The sequence below is a fragment of the Poecilia reticulata genome, chromosome 3, assembly GCF_904066995.2.
Source record: "Poecilia reticulata chromosome 3, P_reticulata-male-v2, whole genome shotgun sequence".
Taxonomy (NCBI): Eukaryota; Metazoa; Chordata; class Actinopteri; order Cyprinodontiformes; family Poeciliidae; genus Poecilia; species Poecilia reticulata.
Window position 1 is genome coordinate 1,073,651 of NC_088832.1, and position 26,617 is coordinate 1,100,267.

Below are 26,617 nucleotides of genomic sequence, written 5' to 3' on the forward strand. Positions count from 1 at the left end.
CCTTTAAATTTTAAAGCATTATGTCTTTAGTATTTTTGGCCAAAGTTATTAAGTGCCACAGTGGATGATATAAAGAGCCACATGTGGCTCTGGAGCTGCAGGTTGCAGACCCTCATCTGGAAGAAGGTGCTCTGGTTAGATGGGATTAAACTAATAAAGCACATTTAAGCCAGACAAACAGGAAGTAATCTAATCTGCCTTTATTGTCAATCAGCAGTTTAGTGGTGGTGAGAACTAGCTCTGTTGCTTTCGTAGGTGATGTATTTTTGCCATGAACCTCTTGACTCTCTCTGGATCAATTGCATTGGCCCAGTGGCCACCATGTTTAAAATGAGATCCAATGATCATTCCACTGGCATCCAGGAAGTTTTCAACGTTGTCGTATGTCACTCCAGAACCGATGAGCACTGGGATTTTCACAGACTGGGAGACCTCTGCAAAGGCAAAACACAGCAGGAGAACTCGGCTTTGATTCATTCATAAATTAACCGTGACCTCTGTCTAGTTTTACACGGTTTTATAGAATTTCCCAGCTTTTGTCTTATCAACTTCCAGCACAGATCATAAAACATCCTGTCCTGCAGAGTGGACTTGCAGAAAATATTTGGGAGTGAAAAAGAGCAACAAAACAGGAAAGATGTGACAAAATGACACCAGGAACTCTTCTTGGTCTATCTAAGGTTTTTACATTTTGAAATGTGGTGACTTAAATACTCAACTACAAGAATAAAAGGTTACATGAAATATTTCTTATTTTATAAAATATTGTACTTACCATTAAGTTCCAACTTTTTATGCAAAAAAATACAACAAAAAATTGCTAAAATTAACATTATTTGAAGTATAGGGGAAGAAACTGGTGTATTGTGTTGCCTCAGGTTGAAATTGTTCTTGTTTTCTAAAGTGACAGAGCAGAGGGAGCGGTGCCTTCATGAACCATGAAATAAGTGAGGGCAGATCAGCCCAAGTGAACTTTGAACAGGGTGAAGGCTGAACTCCACGCCGACACGACCGGCATCTTTCTGTCTGAGCCTACTCAGTTCACAGACAAATCATATGTGTGTGTGCGTGTGTATGTGCATGTGTGTGCGTGTGTGTGTGTGTGTGTGTGTGTGAGGAAAAAAGCAGCAAGTGTGTGTCCTGTTCTGTATTTCAGCACTCATGAGACCCTCAGCTATGTGACTGGTCAACGTCTGGCTGAGTTCTGACAGTATTAGTTGGACACTGTGATAAAATTAGACACGGTGGTGTTTCTGGGTGAGGACTCTCACACCACATTACACTCTCACGAGAATCTTTAAAATAGAAAAGTGGGACAAAAAACATTCCTTTTTTTGGGCAAGAGAAACAAACAATACCCAGGTATTCAGTACTGATGTTTAAATTGCTCTAAGCTGAAATCCCTGCTCCCACAGGCATGAAGGAGAATAATCTTATCATTCCTTTGTTTTCTGTTTACTTTAAACCATTTAAATCTCTAAAGTGAAATAATTTTTGTAGCTCTAGTGACTTCTCCCCATTAATATCTGTATCTGGTGCGCCTGCCATTAACTGAGCTACGTGGATCCCAAAAATCAACTAACTTTTTATATAGCGTTTGGAAACCCCCCAGAATTAGTTAAAATCATAACCAGGAGAGACATCAGTGCTGGGGAGAAAAGAGACATATTGGTACATTACTCACTCCTTACTGACTCGCTGCCGCACTACTGTTAGAGCCTGCTGTGAATGCTAAGGCTAAGCATGGCAGATAGACAGTTGTCATATAATGGTGAGTTGTTTCTCTGCCAATAGCACATTGAGCAGCCCATAAATAAGTGCGATTGAAAACCTCATTGTTTATAAAAGTTACATACTGCAGCTTTACCATGGCTATTCTTCTCATGTAAAAAATTTGAATATCTATTGAAAGCAATTTAGCCGCAGAGAAACAAATCAATGATGTCTCAAATCACATTAAATGTTCATACTGCCACATTTCCAATGCAGCTATAACACTCAAAATGTTGAAAATATGTGTCTGTCATCTCTCGAGCATAAAACCTGAGATAAAGAGCATACAGTTCACATGTTCTTACCCAGGGGACTTGTAGAGTTTAAATTATTGTACGCATATTAAATACTTTTACATGGTGGGTACCATAAATTAAAGCAACGTAAATGAATATGCATTGTTAATTTCAACTATTGTTCCCCATCTTGGTAAAATATCAACTCTTCGCTGCAACAGTGCCCTCTGCTGCTCACATCATCTAACAGCATCTAAAATGAGTTGCATTCTGAGGCACTTTCTTTTTGCTCAATCTAAATAATCAGTGGAATGATCTGTCCTTCATCACAAAGTCAGAGTAGAAACATACTGATTTGTTTAGTTCTGCATCTTGTTTCAAGGAAGTGATTGAGTGTGAAACAATGATGCTCCATACTGTCTTCACATTGCAGAAGCTTCCAGCTGAACAAAGTGCACCAGTACCTGTGAGCTCCCATGGGTCAGCCTGATCTCCGGTTGCTGCCCCAGTGATGACGACTCCATCTGAGAGGAAGAACTCCGCAGCTCGGGCCGTCTCCTTTATAGTCACATCAGCTGTCAGAGCATGAGAGCTGCAGACACACAGGCAGCAAGCTGAGCAACAAACAGCATGGCTCACTTCTGACCCACAGAACTAGATAACTCATGAGATATTAGGATTAGTAATTATTGTACTGTATTAATATAGATAAAGTATACACTGTAAATTGTATTTCATTAAAAATGATAAGTGGATATAACTTCACTGGTCATGCTTTTGCTAACACACACTCAATTAAAATAAACCTACACTGTCAAACATTTGAGACACATTAAGTTGTGTCAGGCTGCTTCTACTATGTCAGTCAAAGAAATCTTACAATTTTTAGATTTTGAACTTAAATGTGAGTTTTTATGTCTGACTGATTAACTTCAGTTGTGTGACGTTTGTATTCATTTTGTCATGTCTCCAAAAGTTGAATAAATGTGAATTTTTGAGTAAACACTTTAAAAAAAACTGAAAGAAGAAAAAGGTGGAAGTGGGAACTATTTCTCAGGACGCTTAGTGGCATGTTGTTGGTTTTTTTTCACAGAGTGAGATGGAAGTGTGTTATATTGACCTGCCTCTTGTGTGTCATTAAGGCAAACATTCATTTTAAAGCAAAAAGTCAACACTATTAACTAATTGGGTAACTTCTTAAGGCAGTAAATTGCATTGGTTTTAACTGGAGGGTATCTAATTCAGAGGAGGGGTTGAATACAATTGATTCCCATTTAGGAGCATTTTTTAGACCCTACTTACAATTTAACTAGTTTCCATATGTATTTGTAACTTTTATAAGTAACAAGGTTTTATTTGTTCTTTTTTTTTTTTTTTTTTTACATATTTGTTAAAACGGTCACTAAGTTTTGATCTTATGTGTTCCCTGTGCTCCTACTGGAATCTGCAAAAATGCACCGCTCTGGGTCAGAAACAACTAATCAGAGACGGGAGATGAGCCTTAGTGCTGTCAATCACCCTCATGTATGCATTGCTCGATGTGCTAATAATGGAGAAATTACCTATCATTCCAGGACAGCTGTTTATCTATTGCTGGCCATACTAACTAGCCTGAACACCTGTGCTGAAGCAGGTGTAGCGTAGCAGAGAGAATGGGGGAGGCTATGAGCAGAGTATACAGGAAGGTGATTAACAGCATTAAGACCCTCCTCCTGGCTCTCATTGCTTGTTTCTGATCCAGAGCGGTGCATTTTAGAAAGCTAGCAACAGGAACACAGGAAGAAAGCAGAGGAGCTTGATTTTTTCACAGATTATCTGTCTCATGTTATACTGTCATGATGTACTGACATTGCAACAAATATATAAAAAACATATTGTTTATAAATCTTACATTCTGCAGCTTTACTGGTGTCCTTATGGGCCCGCTGACTAACATGTGAGCGTTTTGGGGACGACAGTTCAGGAATTTAATTGAACAGATGGTCACTTCACCTGTGCTTCTTCTTGATGTCGGTAAAGATCTGAACCCCATCAGCTCCAATCTGCTTGCGATATCTCAAAAGGTCCCCGGCACAGGCATTCAAAAGACCCTCGTCCGCCACATGAGAAAAGACAAAACCCTCTGCTCTGATGAAATCCAGACCTGAAAAACATACACACATCAAAGTGGTTGAAGAGTTGATCGGAACAAAAAAACATGCCGTTCTGAACTCAAGAGTAAAAACACCCAACATGAACTGGGAAATTTTCTGATTAGCTGATGAAAAGCTGAACCTGAAGCCAAAGCTACAGCTAGCGCTTGCTGGTTAGCAGAAGATAGGATCTGGACTCCAAGGGGCAGAGTGGGGCAGACATGTCTGACAGCAGAGCAGACCGCAGTCATACAGGCGGACACTTCAGGGCCCAAGTTGAACGAGTAGGGGACATCGTGCATGTTTTCAATGATCAAGCCATCCTGGATGAGATATTTATGAGTTCCTCTCTCATTTATAAGAGAAGATTTCAGCTGTGCTAATGTGATGTGTAGAAACTTACAATGCCTGCTTCAAGGTAGACCTCTGCCTCATGGCATGCTTCTTTGACAATCTGCAACATATTTAAACAACCCAGAGGAGTACCTGGAATAAGGAACAAGGACCAGTTTAAAAAGAATTACAATTGTTTGCTAATCCCTCCAACACAATATAAAATGTGATTATTGCAAAACACTTCAGCATATGCAATGCTAATTTGTTGGGAGTTAAAGAGTAAATGTGTAAAATCTTTCCAGAGTCATTCAGCAGCAGGAGCTCCTGCTCCATGAACAATAAAAAAGTGAACAGTAAAACATTAGAGAAGAAAGATTATAAAAATATTAAGCTACCTGGCAATGCTTTGGCATGAATCATACCAATAACAACAGATTTTAAGGATCCAAAAAGGCTCTGAAACTTCATTTTGTAGTTTGCCTGGAGCCACAAAGCTGCAGAGACTAAACAAAGTTAGTTTTCCTTTGCACTGGAATGAGGCACATGTGACTGACTGAGCAAGGTTCAAAGACAAAAATCAATGAAAGGCTGGAAAAAAAAGTTATTAAATAAATTTGTTCAAAGAGTCTACGACTGGTTAGCTGATGTTGTGATATAATTCATTAACACTTCCGAAAGCTCTGCAGAATGGAAATCATGAAATAAGAAAATAAATCCGGAATATTTTTTTATTATTTAATTATATAATTACTTAAAGTTGTAATCAAAGAATTTTACATGTATTTGTGTAATAATGTATATAGATGTATGTCTCATAGATTTTTGACACACTTTATGGGATACATTTATTAACTAATAAATCTATTCCATATTTTTTTCCAATTTATTTTTCATTATGAAATTAATAAATAATTATCGAATGGTTTATATACAATTTTGATAGTTCAAGCCATAAGGGAGATAAAAGCTTAAACAAATAATTACATGATCTTTATGTTGAATAAAATATCAATAGCCCAATGAAAAGACTTAAATGTAGTATTTGTAATTATTTATCAATGTGGTAAAAATGTTGAAGTACATCTAGATTTTACTGTTTGGATTAACATCTAAATCTTTTCTTTATTGGTAAAATATAATAGAATCCTTTTTGCTGCTGCAAAATATTTTTAATGGTGGCATCAATAAGCTGTGGCACTTCCAGTAGTACCTGCAACACAGATCAACAGCTAAATGATTGAAATTTGAACACAAGTGATGCACCAATAGGGCATTAAAACTAACAGTCACATTAACACATATAAAACTGGCAAAACACTAAGCTTTTGTAATGGCCTTAACCTTAAACCTTCTGGAGGACTATGCTCAAAAGCCGTCTGTTCCAGAAATCATAACAGTTTAACTTAACTGTCGCAGTTTATATTCAGGTAAAATTTAGCAAGAGACTTGGTGAGGACTACATAAAATGTATTGAAAATGTTCAACTCGCTAAGGGTCATGAAATCCAATATAAATTAGCCTAAGTAGCTGTTCTGTTTGCTACAATTCAGCCTCTCTAATATGGCGGCGTAGGTAACGTATGACAAAACAAATAGAGCGGCGAATGTCTCTCGGTCGGTGTTTCTGGCAGGTAATGGTTAAATTGCCGCTGCCATCTGCATAACCTTCTGTGACAACAATGTAAGACATTCACAGAAAGAAAATACGCTTAAGTGCTACAAATATTTTATGATTTTGTTCACATTTTTTGGTTTAATCTAAAAGACCGGAGGTTTGTTTACATCTGACAAGCAAGCCACGCGGTATCTGGACACTTCCTGCTGCGAAAACACCGCCCCTGCAGCTGTCACCGCAGCAGTCACGCCTTCTGTTAACTGACTTCACTGCAAACTTACATTTGTGCTTCTTTTAACAAAGTGTAAAAATACCATCGTGATAATGTAAAGGCTAGGCATTTCAACTGCATCACACGAAGGTGAGAAGAGTGAAAATAGTCACGTAAAAAGCGGCTTGGTGTGGAGATTTAGCCCCAATTTAAATGAACTCCTGACTGACGTCACAGCGTCGACTCATCTGTTCTGTGCAAGGCGCGAGCTCAGCTCAGACTACCGAACAAAGCGGCCAGAAGTCCGAGCAGCAGCCACGCGCTCATATTTAATATCTGACACTGAGAAGAGTGAACTTCAAGGGCAGAGACCTGAGGTGAGCTGCTTCAATCGCAACCGTCACTGCAGCGAGTTAAAACAGTTTCAGCTCACACTTCTGAAAACTCAGCTGACTTACCCAAACTGCAACAAGTTGGGATACCCGCTGTTTCTAATAATCATTAAAAAGTCGGGGTGTTGCTATTGTTAACTTCAGGCCTAATATTGTTTGTTTGTTTGTTTATTCGACTTGTTAAACAAGTTCTCAAGCGTGTCTGATGATGTACTGATTGTTCGGCCATTATGTGAAAAGCAGCTGTCCAAAGTTAGCGAGGTGCATGAAGTGGAGTTTACCTTAAAATTGGCGACGGCGTGAAGCGTTACAAACACTGTATCATCTGGAGTTTGTCACAAAATGACTTCATGTTCAGATTTGCTTGTTGGGCCTGTTTTCGCAGAGCCCTAGCTCTGCGTACTGTACCAGTTTACCCGCGCCTGGCTCAGTTTGGCTTTGTCGGAAGGAGGGAGCTCAGCGTGGGGGTTGGGGATTTATGAATGTGTAGTTTTCTTTTTAAAAAATCTCCTAACCTGACTTGTTTTCCGTCTTAGGTTTGCTCTGAACGTTTGAGCGGCCTTTGAGAGGATAATGCGGGGACAACAGTGAGTCTGACATTGAGTTTATGAATGAGTTCGAAACTAGTGTCTGAGTGTGACGACAGAAAGTTACAGAGCCTTAGCCATCCGGCTAATCTGTGGCCTGTTGTCACAGGACTTTATCAGGACTTTATTTGGGCCACAATAACATGTTAATGCAGGCTTGTTCCACGATGTTACGTTGACACATGAGAGTTAATATCCCGTTTCCTTATGTGCTTATTTTACAGGGAAGACAAGGAACCGAAGTCTGCCGCAGTCGGAGCTCCCAAAGTGAATACAGTACGAACGAGAAAGAGGAAGGCAGATGTTGCTATTGTAAGGATCATTGAGAGCCTGTTTGTCTTTACTGCTGAGTCTAAACGGGAATACACCTTTAGTTCCAACTCTTTAAAAAAAAAAAGTTTTTATGAAGTTTTCTTTTTACACTGATCTCACAAATGTCCATTGATTCTGCTTCCTTTTGTCAGTTAGCAGTAGATGTTACTCTGTTTTATTGCTTGTGATACTGCTTGTTCTTTATCACTATTCAGTTTATTCTTGAGCTCTATGGTACGTTCAGAAGTTTTCTTTAACACCATGGATATGAACCTCATTAACTGGGAGATTTGTGAATATTGGTCCAACATAAAATAACATTTTTTTATTATTCCTAATCAATGCAAAGACCATATATACAGATTAAAATTTATTGGTTAACATGAAATGCTAAGTTTCTGATTCTAGAAGAATGTCTTTTGAATTTTGGTTTAAGTTATTGTATCTGATCAATTAACTTCAGCTCTCCTCTTGGGTGAAGGATTCTGCTTACTCCCATTAGCTGGATGGACAAACAATGAGAGTCTGTGGGAGTTTTATCAAGATGTAAGAGGGGGGAAGTGTAGATTTAAAACACTCAGCAAGTCTTTATGTGCCATTCCAGGATCAACTGTAGCCTAGTACAAGTCTACTAGGATGGATGTGTTCCCATTTCAGATCAGATGATCAGGGTGGTCAGAAAATTTATGAAAATCACAAAAGCTCAATCCTGCCATGAACTCTGAAGCCAGTTTAACATCAACATGAACTGAGAGAATGGCAGGAAAGTATTTTTTTATGTGAAATTGATACATTCATGCTCAGCTTAAATGTGCAAGTTCCCACAAGGATAAATCAAATTCCTTCAGGAGAAAATTAATATAGAGCAATTGACTGCAATGACAAGTATGTTTCAGTCCCTGTAGGATGTAGCTGTTCATTTTTTGTGATTGCTGCAGCCTAACATTACTGATGTTGCAGCATAATTTTCGAAAAGTAGCAAGTTTTGTGTAAGCTTTATTTTTCTAAAGCATGGTCTTGCGAAAAAATTAAATTAGCCGCAGATGACTTTCACAATAAAGACGGAATTTGAACAGTTATTAAAGTGAAAATAATATTTTCAAGTACCTTCTTGAAAAAACCCACTTAATGCAAATCAAATCATGTCCTGAGGAGATGTCAAAGTGCAAAAGAAGAATTCCACATTGGTCAGTCAAGTTAACAAACGGTTTACACAGTATATGCGAATCCTACAGAAAGTTTCAAGATGGCTTTTGCTAGAGATGTGCCGATCATGTTTTCCTGCCAATACCGATCACCCTTGAGGGCCGATCACCAATACCGATCACATAATTATTATGTTTTTAGTCACAAACACTACCGGTTACATTATGTGGAAAAAGGAACCATGAATTCACCTTAATTTAGACAAAAACTTGTTTTTAATAACTTTTTCCAAGAAGAAAACTAAACAAAACAGGCATTGTGCAAATTGTACTGCTATCGGTAATACTATCTTTAACAGACTGATAACATATGAAGGCTCTGAAGAGGCTAAATAATGCAAAGAGCCAAAATAAAACCTCTCAACATTGCCAAAAAAATTCAAGTATAAAACTTAACATTCAAAGGCAAATACAGGTTCCATTACAATAAACAATCCTGCTAGTTCTGAGTGGCTGTTTCTGACTGAGCAGAGTAATTATGCAGAACAGGGAGGAGATCGATAATTTTTTTAGAGATGATCTGTCTCATGTTAGGACAGCGAAAGTTTTAATACGTATGTAAAATGTATTTTTTTTTAGGTTAGATGCCGCAGCTTTAAACAGAGGTTCGGTGTGAGAGTCACTACCAGGTGGAGCAGAAGCGGCGCTCTGTCTGTGAAATATTACTACCTGTATCGCGTAGCAGCGGTTCAACAGCGAGAACAGAAAAACATCGCAGCTCGAAGACTGAAATAATTTTGCGGGTTATTTGTTTAGCTTTCTGACCGTCATGCTAATCCGGGTGAGTGTTTGTAGCTGTGCGCTGCTTTACCTGCTATCCTACCTTCCATATGTCTTTTTTACTGCAGTGAGCCTCGATGTAGCCAAACTCCGTCAAGTATGGCATTGTTTTTATGTTTTATTAGCTTCGTTGTGTTGATGCATTTTGACGTGCTTCAATTTTCCGCCGCAACATGCAAACTTCCCCATTCACTCAGTGCGTCATAACGCACTGAGTGCGTGATGCTCATGAGTGTATATACAATTGTCTGCGTTTGCGCAGTGTGAAGGAAAGAGGAGACCAGCTGCACAGGCAGGTTGCGAAATGAGATGCAGGTGATCGGTTTGTGTGATCGGCAACAAGAGACCGTGATCATCGATCACCGATCATACACTTCTTCAGGGAAATCGGTCGATTATGATCGGTGACCGGTCGATCGGCACACCTCTAGTTTTTGCACAAATGAAAAAAGGTAAATGTTACTGTTTAGCGTCACACATGCTTCCATCTTGCTGGTTCGGCTTTCAGTGACATTGTGAAACAGGAAGTTAAATTAGGAGGTTCAGGAGATTTGCAGAAATATAGCTGCGTTGCAGTGATTGGTCAGAAAAGGAAATACAAAAAACATTTCCACAGATTTGTGGAAAAGTTCAGATGACTGGTGAAAATTTGCGAATGAATGAATTTGCATTAATAGTTGCGATCACATCTCAACTTCCTGGAGGAACTGATATTTGAAGGAGTTAAATGGAGGTGTAACGGCACTGGACCAGTCATGGTGGTAGAAGCATCATGATGTGTGACTTTTTTTTTTTTTTCCTGCTACTTTTGCTAAAAATTGGGACACATTTAAGTGCCTTAACAGATCAATGATTTCAAACAGACCTCAGAACTGGTTTTTGATGTGTTGGTAATGGATAAGGTAGGGCAACATTAAACTTCTTTATTGGCATGGACCTTAACTCTGTTTATGAACTATAGGTCTGTTCCAGGCAAGCAGGGAGGTTTAAGACAGGAGTGCTCACATATTTTCAGAATTCAGCAAGAAGCTTCTTGATGACTGAAAAGAACCGTGTGATTTCCACAGTTCTTGGTTAAATGGGTAAATGCTAAGAGACATTTAACCAAGTCTTCCTTGGTGTGTATGTCTATATTTGTGGTGGTATATGTAGTTCTCACCTTGTAGGGATCAGAGAAAAGCTTATGTGAGGGGGTCCACCTAACTTGGTTTAAGAAATTAAAGACACAAATATAATAATTTCTCCCTGGAAAATTGTTGAAAGTTGTAGTTGAAATAAATTATTAAACAGCTCCTAATTGGTCATTGATGCTCATGAGTGTATATACAATTGTCTGCATTTGCTCTGTATTCTGAGCCTTGATTGAAATCTGTTCATGCATTCTTTTTGTCTTGGATTTGTAGTTTTTACCAGACCCGGATGAAGAGGTAGATGAGATGACAAAGAAAAAGCACCGTGAGTCTGAGGTAAGTTTATTTTTCTGGCTGCCTTCAAAATGCTCTGAGAGGAAGTTTAAACTGGAAGCTTTTCTTTCCATCAACTGGCCTTATAGGAAGGACTGTTAACCCACAGTTCAGGCTCTATCCATTCAGATGAGGTTTGTTTGTCTTTAAATAAAAAGCTGGGAATAATATGAATAAAAATTTCACAGAAATGATATTAGGAAGTTAATCAAATGTAATATGTTTTACATTTCACCACATAATACTTTGTGTGCGCGCAGAAATTGTCAGACCAACGTAAGTAACCAACGTAATTGTGAAGTGGAGGGAAAACAATTTATGAATTTCAAATTCGTCTCACAAATGAAAATATGAAAAGTGTGGTGTGCATTTCTAATCTGCTTCTGTGAGAACACCTTTTAGAAATGATGCAGCTGGAAGTTGTTTAGAATTTCTTCAGTTTGATTTGGATCCGAACTTTGACTAGGCAATTCAAATTAATAAATAATTGTGCATCTTCTGTACCATATTTCTATCAGAGGTGATCATTTGTTGCAGTAAGCCTCTATTGCAGCAAATGATATTGCAAGAACAAACAAATATTGCATTTGTAGTGTTAATATTATCTTATTTATATCTTATCAGAATATTTTATGGTAGTATTACTATAATGATAAAAATGAAACTACTTATTACTTCATGTTTAGGTAACAGTGTGGCTATAATGGTCCTGAAAAACATTTTCATTTGAAATGAGCTTCTCCAGGAAGCGACTTCAAGATGTTTGATTTATTTCCACACATAAACAGCGCTCGATCCATTTTTTTAAATTTACCAATATTTATTGATGCTTTCATGGAACAAACAGAGAAAATAGAAAATAATTTATTAAGACTCATAAGAAACACAAGCATAAATTATTCACACCATTGTTCAGACCATGTATGATATATGTTTATCATATCATAAGTGGTATGATAAACACCCACCTGTAGTTGATCTGAGCTCCTTTTGTTTTTGATCGTCCCTCAGGAAAGTCATTCCTAACTGTAAAACACATTGTGTTATTTTGCTTGCATCTTGTCTTCCTAGCAGGTGAGCTGCAGTCTTGAGGTGGATTGCAGAAATCCTCGCAGCTGGACCTCTACTCCGCCTCAGGAGGAGGACCAGCAGGGCTCCCTGACCAGTGCGGGCCTCTTTCACTACAACTTCCACAACATCTTTGTAACGCCGGTTCACTGCACTCCGCTCCCCACGCTGTGGTGAGTTCTGTTCAGTGGTTGATTGTTCTGAGCTTTGGGAGCCCAGTTTGGTGCCATCTGGGCACATCAAGGGGTGAGCTTCTAAAAGCCATCCATCTATTTTCTATATCTACCTAATCCACTCAGGGTGGCTGGGACATTTCAAAATGGGAACCTAAAACTTGGAGTTGCTGACAACTGCTGAGTTCAGTGCACAAAGTAGAGTCTGTCCTTAATGCTTCGTTAAAAGGCAGCACATCTGGCTGATTATGGTTGACCTAGAAAAATATGTTAACAGTTTTACTGTGTTTTTAGCTTCTGAAGGAACAAGGTCTAGGGCATGTTGTCTTTTACAGCATTTATTTTCCAATTGTTTCCTCCAGTTTTTCCATTGGATTGATTTTGAGTTGATGCTTCTGTATTTGTCAGCTGGGCCAGTAAGGATGTGGTGTGGAGCAACATGCTGAAGAAGGACAAGACCTACTCCAGGGATATCCACATGCTGGAGAAGCATCCTCATCTGGAGCCCAAGATGAGGGCCATCCTGTTGGACTGGCTTATGGAGGTCAGTAAGGTGGCAACACCCTGGAGGTCTACCTTTTGCTGGTCAAGATGGCTGAAAAACACATCGTTTTCATATCAGCATTTCATAAGCATTTCATATCAGTTGATATCAATAACTATTATTTTCTGTTAAGTATACCTGTATTTTCTTCAAGCAATTCCTCTTGAGTACCCAGAGAGAACCGATGTATGCACAGGGAGAACATGCAGACTCCATGCAGAAAGACCCCGGGCAACAGTGCTACGAACTGTGCAGCCCGCTGATCAGCATTCTATCAGATGTATTTTCTGTTGATATTGATCACATGTCTGTTGTGATATGGTGGTTTTTTTTATCGCCCAGCCCTAGATGTAGCGGCGGAGAGCATCATGTGACAGATGTCTAAGGGAGCTGGCTCAAATGTTTGCAAAATACAGATAAAAGCTTAATTAAGATTCATCTAGTGGTCCTTATTAATGCAAACAAATTATAAAGCTCTTTGAGTTTAAAATATTTGCGTGCACTTAGGCCTGTCGTGATAAATGATAAATCAATTAATCGCACGATAAATTAAACCTATCGACCTCATTTTAATTATCGCCTTTATTGTCTCTTCCTGCCTTTTTTTCTTTCTCTTGATGACACTGAATGAAAAAAGGCTCAACTCCGGTGCTCTCCACTGACCCTCCCTTCCTCATTTCCTTAGTGTAATGTCCAGCGCACACTACAGGAGTTGTCGACCGATTGTCGGCCCATTTTCAAAACCTGCAACCACACATTAGCCGACAGAAATCCTAGGTATAACGGTTCGATCGGGTTCGTCGTGCCGTGTGGTGTCCAGCCACATGGGCACAAAATAATGGCTACAAGTCCAGTTAACTAATTTTAAAATCAGGCATTAATCAATGCTTTACTAGAATCTACCTGTGATGCATGTGGCTAGAGTCAGCGTAAAGTCCTGACTGAATGAAAATCATTATAACCTATTTATGTCACTTTAACTTAGAACAGCTGAAAACTTACCGGGTTTATCAACTGCGGTAGCAATTTGGCTCCAACTCCTCCCCTTGTCATTTTTATATTCTTTGCACAAAATATTAATGTTGTTTCCACGTATCATCTCCGATGTCCGCTGGACTTCGGGTTGCGCCGTGTCAGCTGTTTGAGATTCCCTTCCGTAATTTTCCCTCAGAAAGCACGGAGGAGAATCCGCTCTTTCTGATTGGCTAGCTGTCACATTCAGCGTTAAACTCCCAGCCGGGGAAAAACCCTGATTTAGATCGGAGCGGCCACAACGATCTACCGTAACACACCACACACTGCAGGATGATCGGTTACGAAATCACCAGCGACAATCTTGGATCGGCCAACGATCTAAGATTGTCATAAGGGGAAAATAGGGGCAAAAAAATCGTGTAGTCTGAACTACTGCGTTAGGTAGTTGGATGTGCCCATCTTCTCTATTTAAATCTAGTGATTACTGAAGGGCAATATAATATACAGACTTCATAATCTGCACTCTTTCGGTTGAATGCAGTATTTTTTCCACTTTGGCTTATTGTTGCTTAGTTTTTATTCAAGTACGTTTTTTGTTAATGGAGACTGAGAATCCATTTTGTTTTTGTTTCTGGTTGTTTTGTTTATTTAGTTTCAGTTCCAGTGTTATGTGTTATTTTGAAAATAAAGTGCATCAATCTATGGCAGGAAATCGCATAAATCATTTCCATTAAATCAGTGTCAAAAGGTCTTGAAACAATATTATTATCGCAATAATTTTTTAGACAATCACTCAGCAAAATTTATCGTGACAGGCCTACGTGCACTAAGTGCTTTGTAGGAAGCCCTTCAACTTCTTTTTCCTCTTTTTGAATGGATTTTAGGTAAGCGAGGTGTACAAACTGCACAGAGAGACGTATCACCTCGCTCAGGACTACTTTGATCGCTTCATGGCCACACAGAGGAACCTCTTCAAATCCACACTGCAACTCATTGGCATTACGTGTCTTTTCATTGCTGCCAAAGTGGAGGTTAGAGCTGTTACTCTGTTTTCCATCATTATGGTGGCTTTTGCTGATGCAGTCCTCATCTCATGATTTTTGTTTTTCCAGGAGATGTATCCTCCAAAAATCCACCAGTTTGCCTACGTTACAGACGAAGCCTGCACAGAAGATGAGATTCTCAATATGGAGATCATTATCATGAAGGTAAGCAACACTCCAAGATGTCCCATAAAATGTTCTGCATGCCAACAGGTAAAGTTAGCAACACGTCTTTTCCATAGATAAAAAAAAAATGAATATAGTTCAATAACATTTACAATTTTTCTTAAAACTTTGAGAATTTATAGTTGGTATGTATTGACATAGTTGCTTGTATTCTTTAGCTCCGTATTCTAGGTCTTGGAAAAGGAAAGACCATCTTAGAAATTAGCTTCATAAGTCACACACAAAGGTCCATAAAGTAACTGTAGATAAACAAATGCAGAGATAAATGGATGAAAAAGATCTATCATTGGTTAGTTCTGAAATGTTAGAAAATACACATATGGACGAATCTATTGGCATCCCTTGTGAATGTGTGTAATTGGCCCTAAAATAAATTTGTCTTGATGGACATTTCCATGCAGGAATCTTTCCCAAGATCCAGGATGCTTCTCTGGGGGCTTTATCTTACCCCCTGGGGTTCCACTGCATTTAGTTCTAAAAGAATTTGCCATCCCAGCTTAACTGTAATAGTTGTTACAGTTAAGCTGTAACAACTTAAGATCATTCACTATTTTTTTTCAGCCAAAGAGGACTAGGAAAGAGGACTTGTAATATTTTAGTTTGAACTCATTTATGTTTGGAAACAAAAATAAATTAAAACACACCCCCAGTTTTGGGGTCAACAGGTTTTTAACAGATGAGATACTGCTGTGTGTCTGTGTGGTTTCTGCTCCTTTGCAACGCCTCTCTCTGGTTTTGTGAAATATCTGCAAATGTTACAAACTTCCTCTAACTTTGAAATGATTATAATACAGTTCATTACTGATTTATAATTTACACAGCCATTTAAAACATTTTTTGCTATGTAAAGTTGTTGCTGTTCTCTTCTCCTCTATTGTTGCTTAAAAAGCAACAGATCACAGAAGTTTGCAATAGTAAAATCCCTTTAGGTTTTTGTAGTTAGAACTTTTAAGGTGTAGCTATTAATTTATGCTTTTTTAACATGTGACAAATGTTATGTTGTACATGTTAAGTGTTGTTTGCCTATTGAAAGTAAAGCTTAGTCTTAAAATGATGTTCATAAGTGGTAGTGCGAACAGTGGCTAATTGAGTGTCACCATGTTGAAATCCTGACTTGTCCGACTCCAGTTATGTTAACTGGAATGCTGTTACCTCGGTTGTGACGTCAAACCCAGCTAACTGGAACACAGCATTTATTCAGCAGATTTCTGTAGATACAAACAATCATACCAACTATGTTTAAAAATGCTTAACATGGGGGTGCAATGAAGGCACAGGGGAAAAGCACGACCCATGTATGGCATCCTTAGTCCTCAATGCAGCTGTCACAGGTTTGAATCCCAGCCTGATGACCAGCTGGGATTTGAACCCGGGTCTCATAATCCACCTTCCTGTCTGACCACTCTCAAAGGCCACCAAAGCAAAAAAAAGTTTTAAAAAAAGGTTAACATGGTATTTCTTTTCTCCACTAAATGACAATAAAATTAAATGTTACATATGAAGTATATTTTAAAAAATAGAATATTGTGGAAAAAGTTGTACTTCTTGTCACCCATTTCAGAAAGTAAAATTTATATATTAGATTAAATATACAGAGAGATTTCAAAGCTCAATGTTTCGTAATTTTGACATTTATTACTTACAGATACTGAATATAAAAATGGCAGCGTTTCAGAAGATTTGAAAATTGTGAAAAGTTAAATATTGGAAATTCACGTTGTCATGCCTTTATCAACTAGTTAACTCAAAACACCTGTAAAGCCTTCAGCTGCTCTCAATTTGGGTCAGTCAGACACTAAGGAAGTTCTAGAGCCCTTCATGCTTCCTTATGCTGATTTAATTTTTCACCAAGATTTGGCACCTGCTCACACTAGCAAAAGATACCAAAAGCTGCTTCAATCACTGTGGAATTCCTGTTCTTGATGAGACTGTCAAACTGACCTGACCTGATCTGATCGCACTCGGTGTCTATAGAGTCAAGAGGAAGACGAATCACACACCAGACCCAACAATGCAGATGAACTGAAGGCTGCTATCAAAGCACCCTGGGTTTCCGTTACACCCAGCAGAACCACAGGTTGATGATCTCTGTGCCAGAACTTGTGGTTTTCATAATCTGTAAGCCACAATCATCACAACATTTGGTGTAGCAAATCTGAAGAACACCATTTTCACTTTGTGAAATGAGTAATAAAATATCAAACTTTGGGCGAATCACAAGAGGAAGGATCATTGTGTAAGATCATTCGGCTCTATTCACCTGGATCTGATAATTTACAAATTTTAACACTATTATTCAAATAGCATATGGGTTTACATTCCACAGTATGATGTAAAGGATTAATATTTGTAGAATTTTTTTTCTGTAATTAATCAAAACTGAAGCATTAAAGTAAAAGGACAATCAAATACTTAATAGTGGTATATTTCTGCAGTGGAAGTTTTGCAGACATGGCCTACATTATCCATATGCAGGTTATGTGGATAATGGCTTTATCACTTTACTACCCTCTTCTAAAATGTAATGGTGCATAAAAAAACAAGAGTCACCAAATATATTGGTAGCAGAGATTTTGAATACATGGTACTTTAATAATTGGCTAATGTTAGCTAGCAGTTCTTTGTGATTTTGCATGGATTGATATTTCAGTAACATTAAATTTGTGCTATATTGTGAATCACAGATATGAGTAGGACTGGCCAATAAATCAATGACATTATATATTGAGAATAGACACATAATCAATATCAATAGACAACACATCTGATAAGTTTTTAAATTTCCATTGAACTCTGATCCAGAACCACACAGCATTCTGGGGGATGTAGGCAGAGGAAAGACTTTAGCTGCTCAACCTAGCTAAGCTAGGTGGATGACGTCAACTAACTCACTCACTCTTTGGTTACCTAGCAACAACCTTGTTGAGTAACTTGGTACAGCAGCAGTTTCAGATTTTGCCACCAGGCCTCATAACTGCTTAAAAATAAACTACAGCCTGGATAAATGAGGAAAAGTCTCACCACCAGTGTAGCAGCATTTCAGATATTCAAAACAAAAAAACGAATCTATAAATTATCTACAGACTGACATGAAACCTTTATTTTATGATGCATATTACAGCCATATTGTCCAGCTCTAGATATAAGATGGCTTTCTAGCAGGAAGTGATGTTTCTGATGTGTTGCTTCTCTTTACTCACAGGAGTTGAACTGGAGTCTCAGCCCACAGACTCCCATCTCCTGGCTCAACGTCTACATGCAGGTGGCCTACCTGAAGGACACCGAGGAGCTGCTGATCCCCAGATATCCTCAGGAGACCTTCACACAGATCGCTGAGGTGTGTTTCTATGTGACTTTGATGTCACATGAGGCTTCATCGGTGTCTGGAAACAAAAGAAACCAGATTTTCTCCAAACAAGCTGACACTCGGAGGGTCAAAAATGTAGAAACCATTGTAAAACATATTTAATAAGTGTTTGCAATAACCGTTTATTTTACTTAGCATGAAAATGTGATAGTTCTGCTTCAGCATGTCCTCTCATTTCCTTTCAGTTGCTGGATCTGTGTATGCTTGATGTGAGGTGCCTCGAGTTTTCCAATGGCATCCTTGCTGCGTCTGCACTGTTTCACTTTTCCTCACTGGAGCTAGTGGAAAATGTCTCAGGTGAGGAGAACATGACTTTCTAACATGCAGAAAGAAGTTTAATTAAAAACATGTTGAGGTTTGTCATTGAACAGCTGAATATGTGGAGCCTCATTTGGGATTTGAAGGTGTCTGTATCTTGGGCCAAAGGTTTTGGCAGTGACACAAATACTGTGTTACTGCCTGTTATATAAAAATAATTTTATTTGCGTTAAGAGTTCTATTTCAAGAAGTCCTTAAAAATGTTATTTGCATTTTAAATATTAAATTGTTAAAATCATGTCATATTTAGGAAGGTTATGTGCAGCAATTTAAACTTTTTTGTAAGACCATATTTTGTCAAAAATAAAGCTAAAGAAATTTCAACTTTGACCACAACATTTTGAAAAAGTTGTCACAACATCATTCATTTTAAGCTGCAACAATCACAAAAAACGCTACAGGGCCAGCCGGCCAATAAGAGCGGAGATCAGAAAAGCCTGTCACAATGAGGCCAGGCAAACAAAACAATCAGCTGTGGAGCTTATTTAAAAACTCGGGTTACTAAACGGAAAGCTTGCTCCCTACTGGAGCCAAATATCTCTCTATGGTACTGCTCCCTAGTAGTGCCACATAAATAAAATCTCCCTGTTTATCTCAATGTGTAGTGCAGCGACTTTAGCTTGTCATGCAGGCCCGGCCCAAGGTTACATGGGGCCTTGAGCAGAATTTGATTTAGGGGCCCCTATTCCTGCTAACCACATCAGCCACACTAAGGGCGTTTCAATACAGATTTAGTGGTATGTGGGAGAGAGGGGTTAAATTAGCTGAGCTTAAAAGTAACCAGTGATGATTATAATTTACAGAGATGTATTTGTGAACAGAGTTGAAACTCGGAGATTAATCTCATAGCATCAGATTGTAGCTATGGTAACAAAACTAAGTACAAAGATTGTTCTTTGTACTTTCCAGCTCGTTAAAATCTTAAATTTAAATATTGAACAATTTTAAATCTTTTAATTTATCTCTGAAACAATTAAATCAAATTTAACAACATTGTCATTCTCGATAAACAAATGTTATAAGTCCTGGATCTATGGTTTAAGTTCAGATGTTAGCATTTGAACATAAGGGCTGGGGATCTTAACCAGCTGCTAAGTTCATCTATTCTTTGGGTCAACTCTAAATGTCACCAGCATCAGAGCATTTTTAGACCACTGGCTGATTACTTAAATGGGATTTAACAGAAATACAAAAAATTTATATTTATTTGTATATTTTGTGTTAAGACTCTAGTTGTACCTTTAAGTATTAAGTACATAATTAAGCCAATCTACATGAGCAACTAGGCGTGTCTTTTTCCAGATATTGTATTTTTGCTTATTTTCATTTTCTACAATAATGAGTTTCGCTCCTTGAATTTTATGCAGCTCTCAAGAGGGTGGAGGTGGAGGAGTGTGTGAGGTGGATGGTCCCGTTTGCCATGGTGCTGCGAGAGGCCGGCGGCTCACCAATGAAAACCTTCACTGGGATCGCTGCAGACGACATGCACAACATCCAGAGCCACTCGTCATTCCTTTCATTGCTGGTAATTATTATTTTAAATTCTAGTACAAACCAGATGCATCCAGGGCGAGAAGATGTAAATCTTTAAATAGTTTGTTTCTGCTAGGTCTGTCAACATTAACATATGCAAATAATCTGAAAATTTTAACACATCAGTATTGCATAATTCAGATTAATCAAACTACTTATTTTGACCTAAAAGCATCTCTCCCACAACTGCTGTTGTTGGTGATGAACAACAGTGACAGATTAAAGTTTTCTACAGTAGCAGACGGCAACAAAAGTTGAAAATTTTTCAGCTTACTTTTGTTACGTCGGTATGCTGCATGTACACATTTACATGTACGAGATCGAAAGTTCACATGTACAAATTACGCTGGTCACTCTGCTGGATGACAAGTGACTGTCACCTCATCGTACAAGTTTCATAGTAAATGAATGGAGAAAGACATTTTTCATTTAACATTTAAAGCAAAATGAATTCCTTTGAACCTTCCTGAAATATATATATATATATATATATATATATATATATATATATATATATGAATATGATTTGGAGCAATAAAACATTTTCTTAAACTGTTTTTGTAAACATGCAGTGGTGGTGTTTGATATGGGCTGTTGAGGCAGTTGCCCTGGGTGACATCAGAAGGGGGTGAGGCACCCAAGAACTAGAAAATAAAATATATCATCACCTTCCTACATTAATGTCCTAGTCATATTATTTTGTCAAAATTTTTCTTTTTGCCTAAAACATCATTTGGAAAGGGATTAGATTTTTTTTTTTTTTTTTGTCAAAAAATGAATTGGACATTTTTTATCTGTCAGTTGTCCCCTGAACAAGTGTGCTGCTACTTGTATGCATGTGTGGTGGAGTAATGCTGATGAGAAATTGGAGTCTAAATTGCCTGTTTTTTGCTACAAAAAGTATCAGATAATTGCTTAATTTTAATTGGCGTGCAGCAGAAGGAGAGGCTTGCCCAGGTCACCATTTCTACAAGAACCTCAACTCTGTACATATTTATATTCAAGCTTACAAAGTTAGACATAGTGTGACTTTTCAGATTACAGGTTTTTAATTGATTGAAAGCAGTAGTTTCTCCACACACAAACTGTGCTGGGTACAGATTGAGATCTTATTATTAGTGTTTTATTCCATTGTGTTGTGGTTGTGTGCAGACCAAGGCCCAGTCCTGCCACAGCGTGGACCTGAAGCATCCCAGCAGCTGTCCCGTTCCCTCTGGCGTCCTGACTCCGCCTCTGAGCAGTGAAAAAACTGACGAGCTTAATGGAGCCGAAGCTTCAGGACCCACAGTCAGGCCACGGATGTACACGCCTCCCCTCCAGACACATCTGCCAGAGTAGAAAACACTTCAGCCTGGACCTGAAAGACGGACAGATTGCCAACCTATCCTGTTTAGGACACAGGATTTTCTCAGTGCTTCTGTAGACAGGTTGGCTTCAGTTAAAGATGAGGTAGAAGCTCCCTGACCTGCAGCAACGTCACCGACTCAACCCTTCCTTCAGTCTGCAAGCAGAGACGATGTGAGGCAATCTGTTAGGTTCCTATGCTTGTTTCCTATGCAGGGACAATATAGAGGTGACATTTTACAGATTCTATACTTGATTGTGTGCATGTGTTTTAACAGTGATTGGTGTGTGCATAATTGTTTTTTTCTATTATATATATTTTTACCATTTTTCGTCTCATTCGCCCAATAACTATTTCTAGGGTCATATTTGGTCCTATGTGCTGCTATGAAGTGGGCTTTGCATGATGGGAAATGTTTGTGTGCAAGAAATGGCATGTTCTTTAGTTTCCTTCTCTGGTGTTGTCGGCTGAAATGTGATCAGTGGCCGTGTCTTTGGGACCAGTAGCTTGGCTACCTCAAAGTGAACCAACCAGGCTTTAAAAGCTACAACATTGATTGTATTTAATGTTTTTTTCTCACACTTTGCAGTTTATTTTTCTCCCCGTCAAAATGTCAGATTTCTATTTTTCTTCATATATAAAATGCTGCTACATGTTTTACATTAAAGGTTAAGATTTTTGTGATATCCATGGATTAGCCTTTTCTAAAGGCACTTTTTTAAAAGGTTATACAGTTTTGAAAATCTGTTTAAATGTAAAAGGCATTTGGTTTTTGTCTGCCTGTTTGTTCTAGAATCACAAGACGGCTTGATTCCACTAGGTGTCAGTCATGCTTTTAGAATTCATATTCCATTCACAGTAACTTAATGTACTCTTAAAAAAATTTTAACAAAATATGTTCAGATAATTATTTCTTTAATCCAATTTTTTTAGCATTATAGTAAAGTTTTCCAATATATCTTAAATGTCATGCTTAGTAAATCATGAAAATGGCCCAAAGCATTTTCTGCAAGTAAAAATGTTGGGTTTTTCTCAGAAATGGCAACTCAAAAATTAAACACTTGTCTGAATCTCAAATGCCTTTATTATTGGTTTGCCTTGTAAACTGAAACTGACCTCAGTGGCAAAGACAGGACAAGGTTTGAATTTCTACAAAAAACTTTTTTATTTTTTATTTTTACTATTGTATAAAAAATCTAGGCAACTCATTTGATGTAATAAATCTCCTTCAATTATGGAATCACTGATAATTGTGCAGAAATGTCCAGGCTTGGTTAGTGAAGTGGTTATGACATCACCTTTCATGGTCCTTCATTCCTGTTGAACATTTCTACATTTTGTCTATCAACAACCACAGACTTGAATGTATTTTTATTGGAGTTTAGTGTGAGGATACATGGGTTATCAAGTTTCTACAAATAGAAATCTGGAAAGTGTGGCATGCATTTGTTTTCAATGCCTTTTACTCTGATTCCCCTAACTTTTTTAAAATTTTCCTTTTAATTTAGAAGTTCCGTTTTAAATTAAGAAACGCAAATCAGATTTTAAAGTTTCAGCACAATACCAGCCTAAGCTGACATCGTTTTAATAAAACATTGGCGTAATAAAACATGAGTCTGTAAACTGTTTAGAACCACATAAATGGAGAGTATCAAACAAAAGCTCATTGACAGTCAGGATTCTGGTGGAAAACTTTGGATGTTGACTTCAGTTTGGTTCTTTGCTGTTCACCAGTTGGATTCATTCGCCCTATGTCATAATGGGCACTCGTGTGCCCATTATGAATTTTGCCTAGACAAAATTCAGAACTAAATCTGAGGTTATTGGGACAAGAGATCTCACAATTTGATATATCTTGAAAACCTTTTCTAGGTATTGTGAGAAAATGATGTCAGCAGTGATGCTGATGGACTCTTACCAAACACTTCACCAAAGTGTTTGAGGTGGTGCACACTTATTCGAGCGATTTATTGCACCTCGTTTGTTCTTTACAAATTATTAGATTCTTTTTTTTTCTAACATTATCAAAGTTCATTCATCTATCTCTGAGGGTTAGGGTTTTGGTTTTTACAATGAAGAATGAAGCTTGTTTCTTTAAATGTCCATTTTTGTAAAACCAGCTTCATCAAACATGATGTTGAGAATAAGCAACATGCAGGCAGTCTTGGTAACCACCCGCATAGATCCAGGCTTCTCAGTGTCTCCAGAGGAGTGTTTCCTGTCTGCATGTGTGTAAATGGCAGCAGCACTGTTTGCTCTAGCTAAGCAAAGTTAGAACCAGGACAGACCTCCCTCAGGGCCTTGCCACCATCCCATGTAAACAACTCGCACCAGTGTATATTAGACACTTTGATGTTACCAGCTGACTTAGTTTCTGTTCTCTTACTCCTAAATATTTTATTGATGCAGGCTTATTTACAACTGGGGAAGAAGATATTGACAATGTGTGACTTCTGCTTATCAAAAACTCTGAGGAACAAAGTTATCCTCTGGTTTCATGGCAGCAGCTACTAATAATTAGCATACAGGACAGGAGTGAAACTTGTGCATCAACTTCTGCAAGAGGGTTTATACCCCCCACCAAACCCACCAAGCCCACCAGATCTCAAGACCCTGGACAGCACCTATGAGGTAAATGAAATTATTTCAAGTATGTTTTTGTCTCCTGGTGAATCCAGTTAACTGTGCCCTTGTTGGCTCTGGTCTGGGATAAGATGTTGGCTTCAACTTCTGAGATAATAATCTGTATTAAAGTCAAGACAAAGAGAGTTATCAGCTTCTTTGTTTATAACCTAATCACAGAACCCAATACTAAAAAAAAAAAGAGACTTATGTTCTATTTTATTAGAACCAGTCTGATCCAATTTAGTTGACTTGGTTCAATCAAAGCCAAACTGAGTTATGGAATAGGGTCAATCAGTCCTTCATTTATCCAGCCATTTCTGGCAAGGTGCAGTTCCAGTCAGGAGTTTACATACAGTCATTATCATTCATTTGGGGCTTTAAAGTTTTATTTTTTTTATGTATAATGTACAACTTTTCTTGAAAATTATTTGGGTGGAATTTGTTGGATTTTTTTCAATAAAAAATTCCAATGCTGACAGTGTCAGGTTTGCAGGAGGTGTGTTCTGTTTTGCTGAGCTGGTGATGTGTGGATTCCAGTTCCTTTAAGCACTTCAAACCAGTTGAGAAAAACTGCAATAAATGAACCAAATCTATTGCAGTGTAGCAAACCTGACAAATGACAATAGTGTGTTGTTGTCTGATTTTAAAGTTGGCATCATTGCTAAAGTAACCAGATGCTGTGTACACACTATTCATGAACCGTAGAGCTGTTGTAGATTAAACACAATGTATGGATTGAGCCTTTTTTTTTATAACCCAAGTACAAAAAGCTCAGTGTTATTTTAAGTCTTTATGGGATTTCATAATGTGTGTTTGTGTGTGGCATGGTTTCCTGTCAATACTACAGCACACATTTCTGGTTCCCTCTTCCATTGTAATTCATTTAATTAAAGAGATTTTATTCACAGGCACACAGCTGGCGACGGCTACTTTCTATTAGCCATCTGAGTGGACGCTCGGTTCGGCGGGAGGACGTGCTCTGGGGCTGCTTCCTATGGAGCTCACAATGCTATTTTCATCTCCCAGCTGAGTTTGTTGTGTGTTTTGAATTTATTAATCATTGATTTTAATGTGCTGCCTCTTGACAGTGGCAGCTACCCACGCATTAATTAATTCTTGCTTCCCAGCCTTACAAAATGGCATTTAAGAAACAATGAGAGGTCGGCTGGTGTTTCCTCTGACCTATAAATGGAAGGCATCAAATAGCAAAATGTCAAAATTTGCTTTTATTTGTTCTCTTCTTGGCAGATTTTATTGCCTCCCTTTATTTGATAGAGCATGATTTAAAAAATGAGGTTATTTTAAGTCTGATGAAATGATGTGTAAATACAGTTGTGTCATCTTTAATATTCAGCTCGTCTTTTTGGGAGGTTGTGAAATGCAATAATGTCTCTTTTGTTAGGCGTGTTTTTCTCGGCGCACCTGCTTTGCATACGGCATCTAGCAGGAGCACTCTCAAAGGAACTGTGGGTCTTAAGTTGAGGATGAAGGTTCTTTGCCATCAACAATAGGTAGTCTGTGTTTATCCTTTGGGTTTTTAAACAACTATGTGTACAAAGATTTGCTTTCAGTGAACTGGTGGAAATAGAAAAAATGAGATTAGATCTTAAATTAAGCATATGGTACTAGAATTTGAATGGAGTTGGGATTTGAATGTATTTATGAAAGAATATTCTTTTTATATTTATTGAGCATACCTGAATTGTTCATCCATTTAAATGAGTGACTGGTCCCTGTGTTTGAAGAGATAAAAGCTTCCTCTCATAATCCTTATTGACTCTCTGGGACGCATAAAGACAGCTATTGGTAAGTCCCTGCAGTGCCCTGCCCCACAGAAAAGGCCTCATCCCGTTCACAGCAGCTTGTTTAAAGCTAAAGATTTTTCTGACAGATTGTTCTCTGCAGATTGATTTGCACATGTGAGAGAGACAACTTCCCAAACTGGCTTTGAGCTGCTTTTGTAGGCCTGCGTGTTGGTGGGTGTATGCTGGTGCTTTTCCGTATTTGCCTACAACCTCAGATTGATAGGCAGCGGCAGACAAAGCGAGACTGGCAGAGAGCTTATTACATGAATCAAAACCCATTTCTTTTAATTTTTAACAGCGGTAACCTGGTGTCATTTTGAGGGAGCACAAACCAAACTCTGCTTTTCAGGTGACTTTTGTAGTTTTCCAGCAGCAGTAATGTGAAAAGCAAAGATGAGTGTGATAGACTGGGTCTATTCTGCACAAACCTGCTTTTAATGTCCACAAAAAAATAGATCCATTCATCCAGATGTCACTTCATAGTAATGTGTCCTGGATTAACAAAGTGCATTAGCACTGCTAATCCAGCTCCTTTCCTTTTCCCACTTCTCTTTAACAGTGCATTCATACCAGATACATTTAGTCCACTTTAAT

General features: G+C 38.2%; 2 protein-coding genes across 4 annotated transcripts; one reads left to right on the plus strand and one right to left on the minus strand.

Moving 5' to 3' along the window:
• Window positions 1-203: 203 nt before the first annotated feature.
• LOC103462255 (uncharacterized protein F13E9.13, mitochondrial) lies at window positions 204-7,143 on the minus strand. Of its 2 annotated transcripts, none has more exons than XM_081604908.1 (6): window positions 6,976-7,143; window positions 4,545-4,627; window positions 4,284-4,464; window positions 4,002-4,152; window positions 2,474-2,601; window positions 204-434 (listed from the first exon to the last, which is right to left on the minus strand). In XM_081604908.1, the coding sequence occupies exons 2-6, from the start codon at window positions 4,602-4,604 to the stop codon at window positions 235-237; spliced, it is 720 nt and encodes a 239-aa protein (XP_081461034.1). In that variant the 5' UTR covers window positions 4,605-4,627; window positions 6,976-7,143; the 3' UTR covers window positions 204-234. The 2 variants fall into 2 exon arrangements, with proteins under 2 accessions (XP_081461034.1, XP_008403147.1); XM_008404925.3 differs by lacking the exon at window positions 6,976-7,143 and adding an exon at window positions 4,873-5,033.
• Window positions 6,302-22,833, plus strand: ccne1 (cyclin E1). 2 transcript variants are annotated; one of them, XM_008404924.3, is made up of 12 exons: window positions 6,302-6,679; window positions 7,231-7,281; window positions 7,506-7,593; window positions 10,982-11,044; window positions 12,116-12,282; window positions 12,691-12,826; window positions 14,686-14,832; window positions 14,914-15,009; window positions 18,233-18,367; window positions 18,583-18,694; window positions 20,083-20,240; window positions 21,401-22,833. In XM_008404924.3, the coding sequence occupies exons 2-12, from the start codon at window positions 7,268-7,270 to the stop codon at window positions 21,584-21,586; spliced, it is 1,302 nt and encodes a 433-aa protein (XP_008403146.1). In that variant the 5' UTR covers window positions 6,302-6,679; window positions 7,231-7,267; the 3' UTR covers window positions 21,587-22,833. The 2 variants fall into 2 exon arrangements, with proteins under 2 accessions (XP_008403146.1, XP_008403145.1); XM_008404923.3 differs by having other exon boundaries at window positions 6,305-6,679; window positions 12,113-12,282.
• The last annotated feature ends 3,784 nt before the right edge of the window (window positions 22,834-26,617 follow it).

Excerpts from the sequence above, each read along its gene's own strand:
- LOC103462255 (XM_008404925.3), bottom strand. The coding sequence starts at position 4,945 with ATGAAGTTTCAGAGCCTTTTTGGATCCTTAAAATCTGTTGTTATTGGT. Across the intron at positions 4,465-4,544 it reads TCTACCTTGAAGCAGGCATT|GATGGCTTGATCATTGAAAA; the intron begins GTAAGTTTCTAC and ends TATCTCATCCAG. Across the intron at positions 2,602-4,001 it reads GACATCAAGAAGAAGCACAG|CTCTCATGCTCTGACAGCTG; the intron begins GTGAAGTGACCA and ends GTGTGTCTGCAG.
- ccne1 (XM_008404923.3), top strand. Across the intron at positions 12,283-12,690 it reads ACTCCGCTCCCCACGCTGTG|CTGGGCCAGTAAGGATGTGG; the intron begins GTGAGTTCTGTT and ends TGTATTTGTCAG. Across the intron at positions 18,368-18,582 it reads CCTTCACACAGATCGCTGAG|TTGCTGGATCTGTGTATGCT; the intron begins GTGTGTTTCTAT and ends ATTTCCTTTCAG.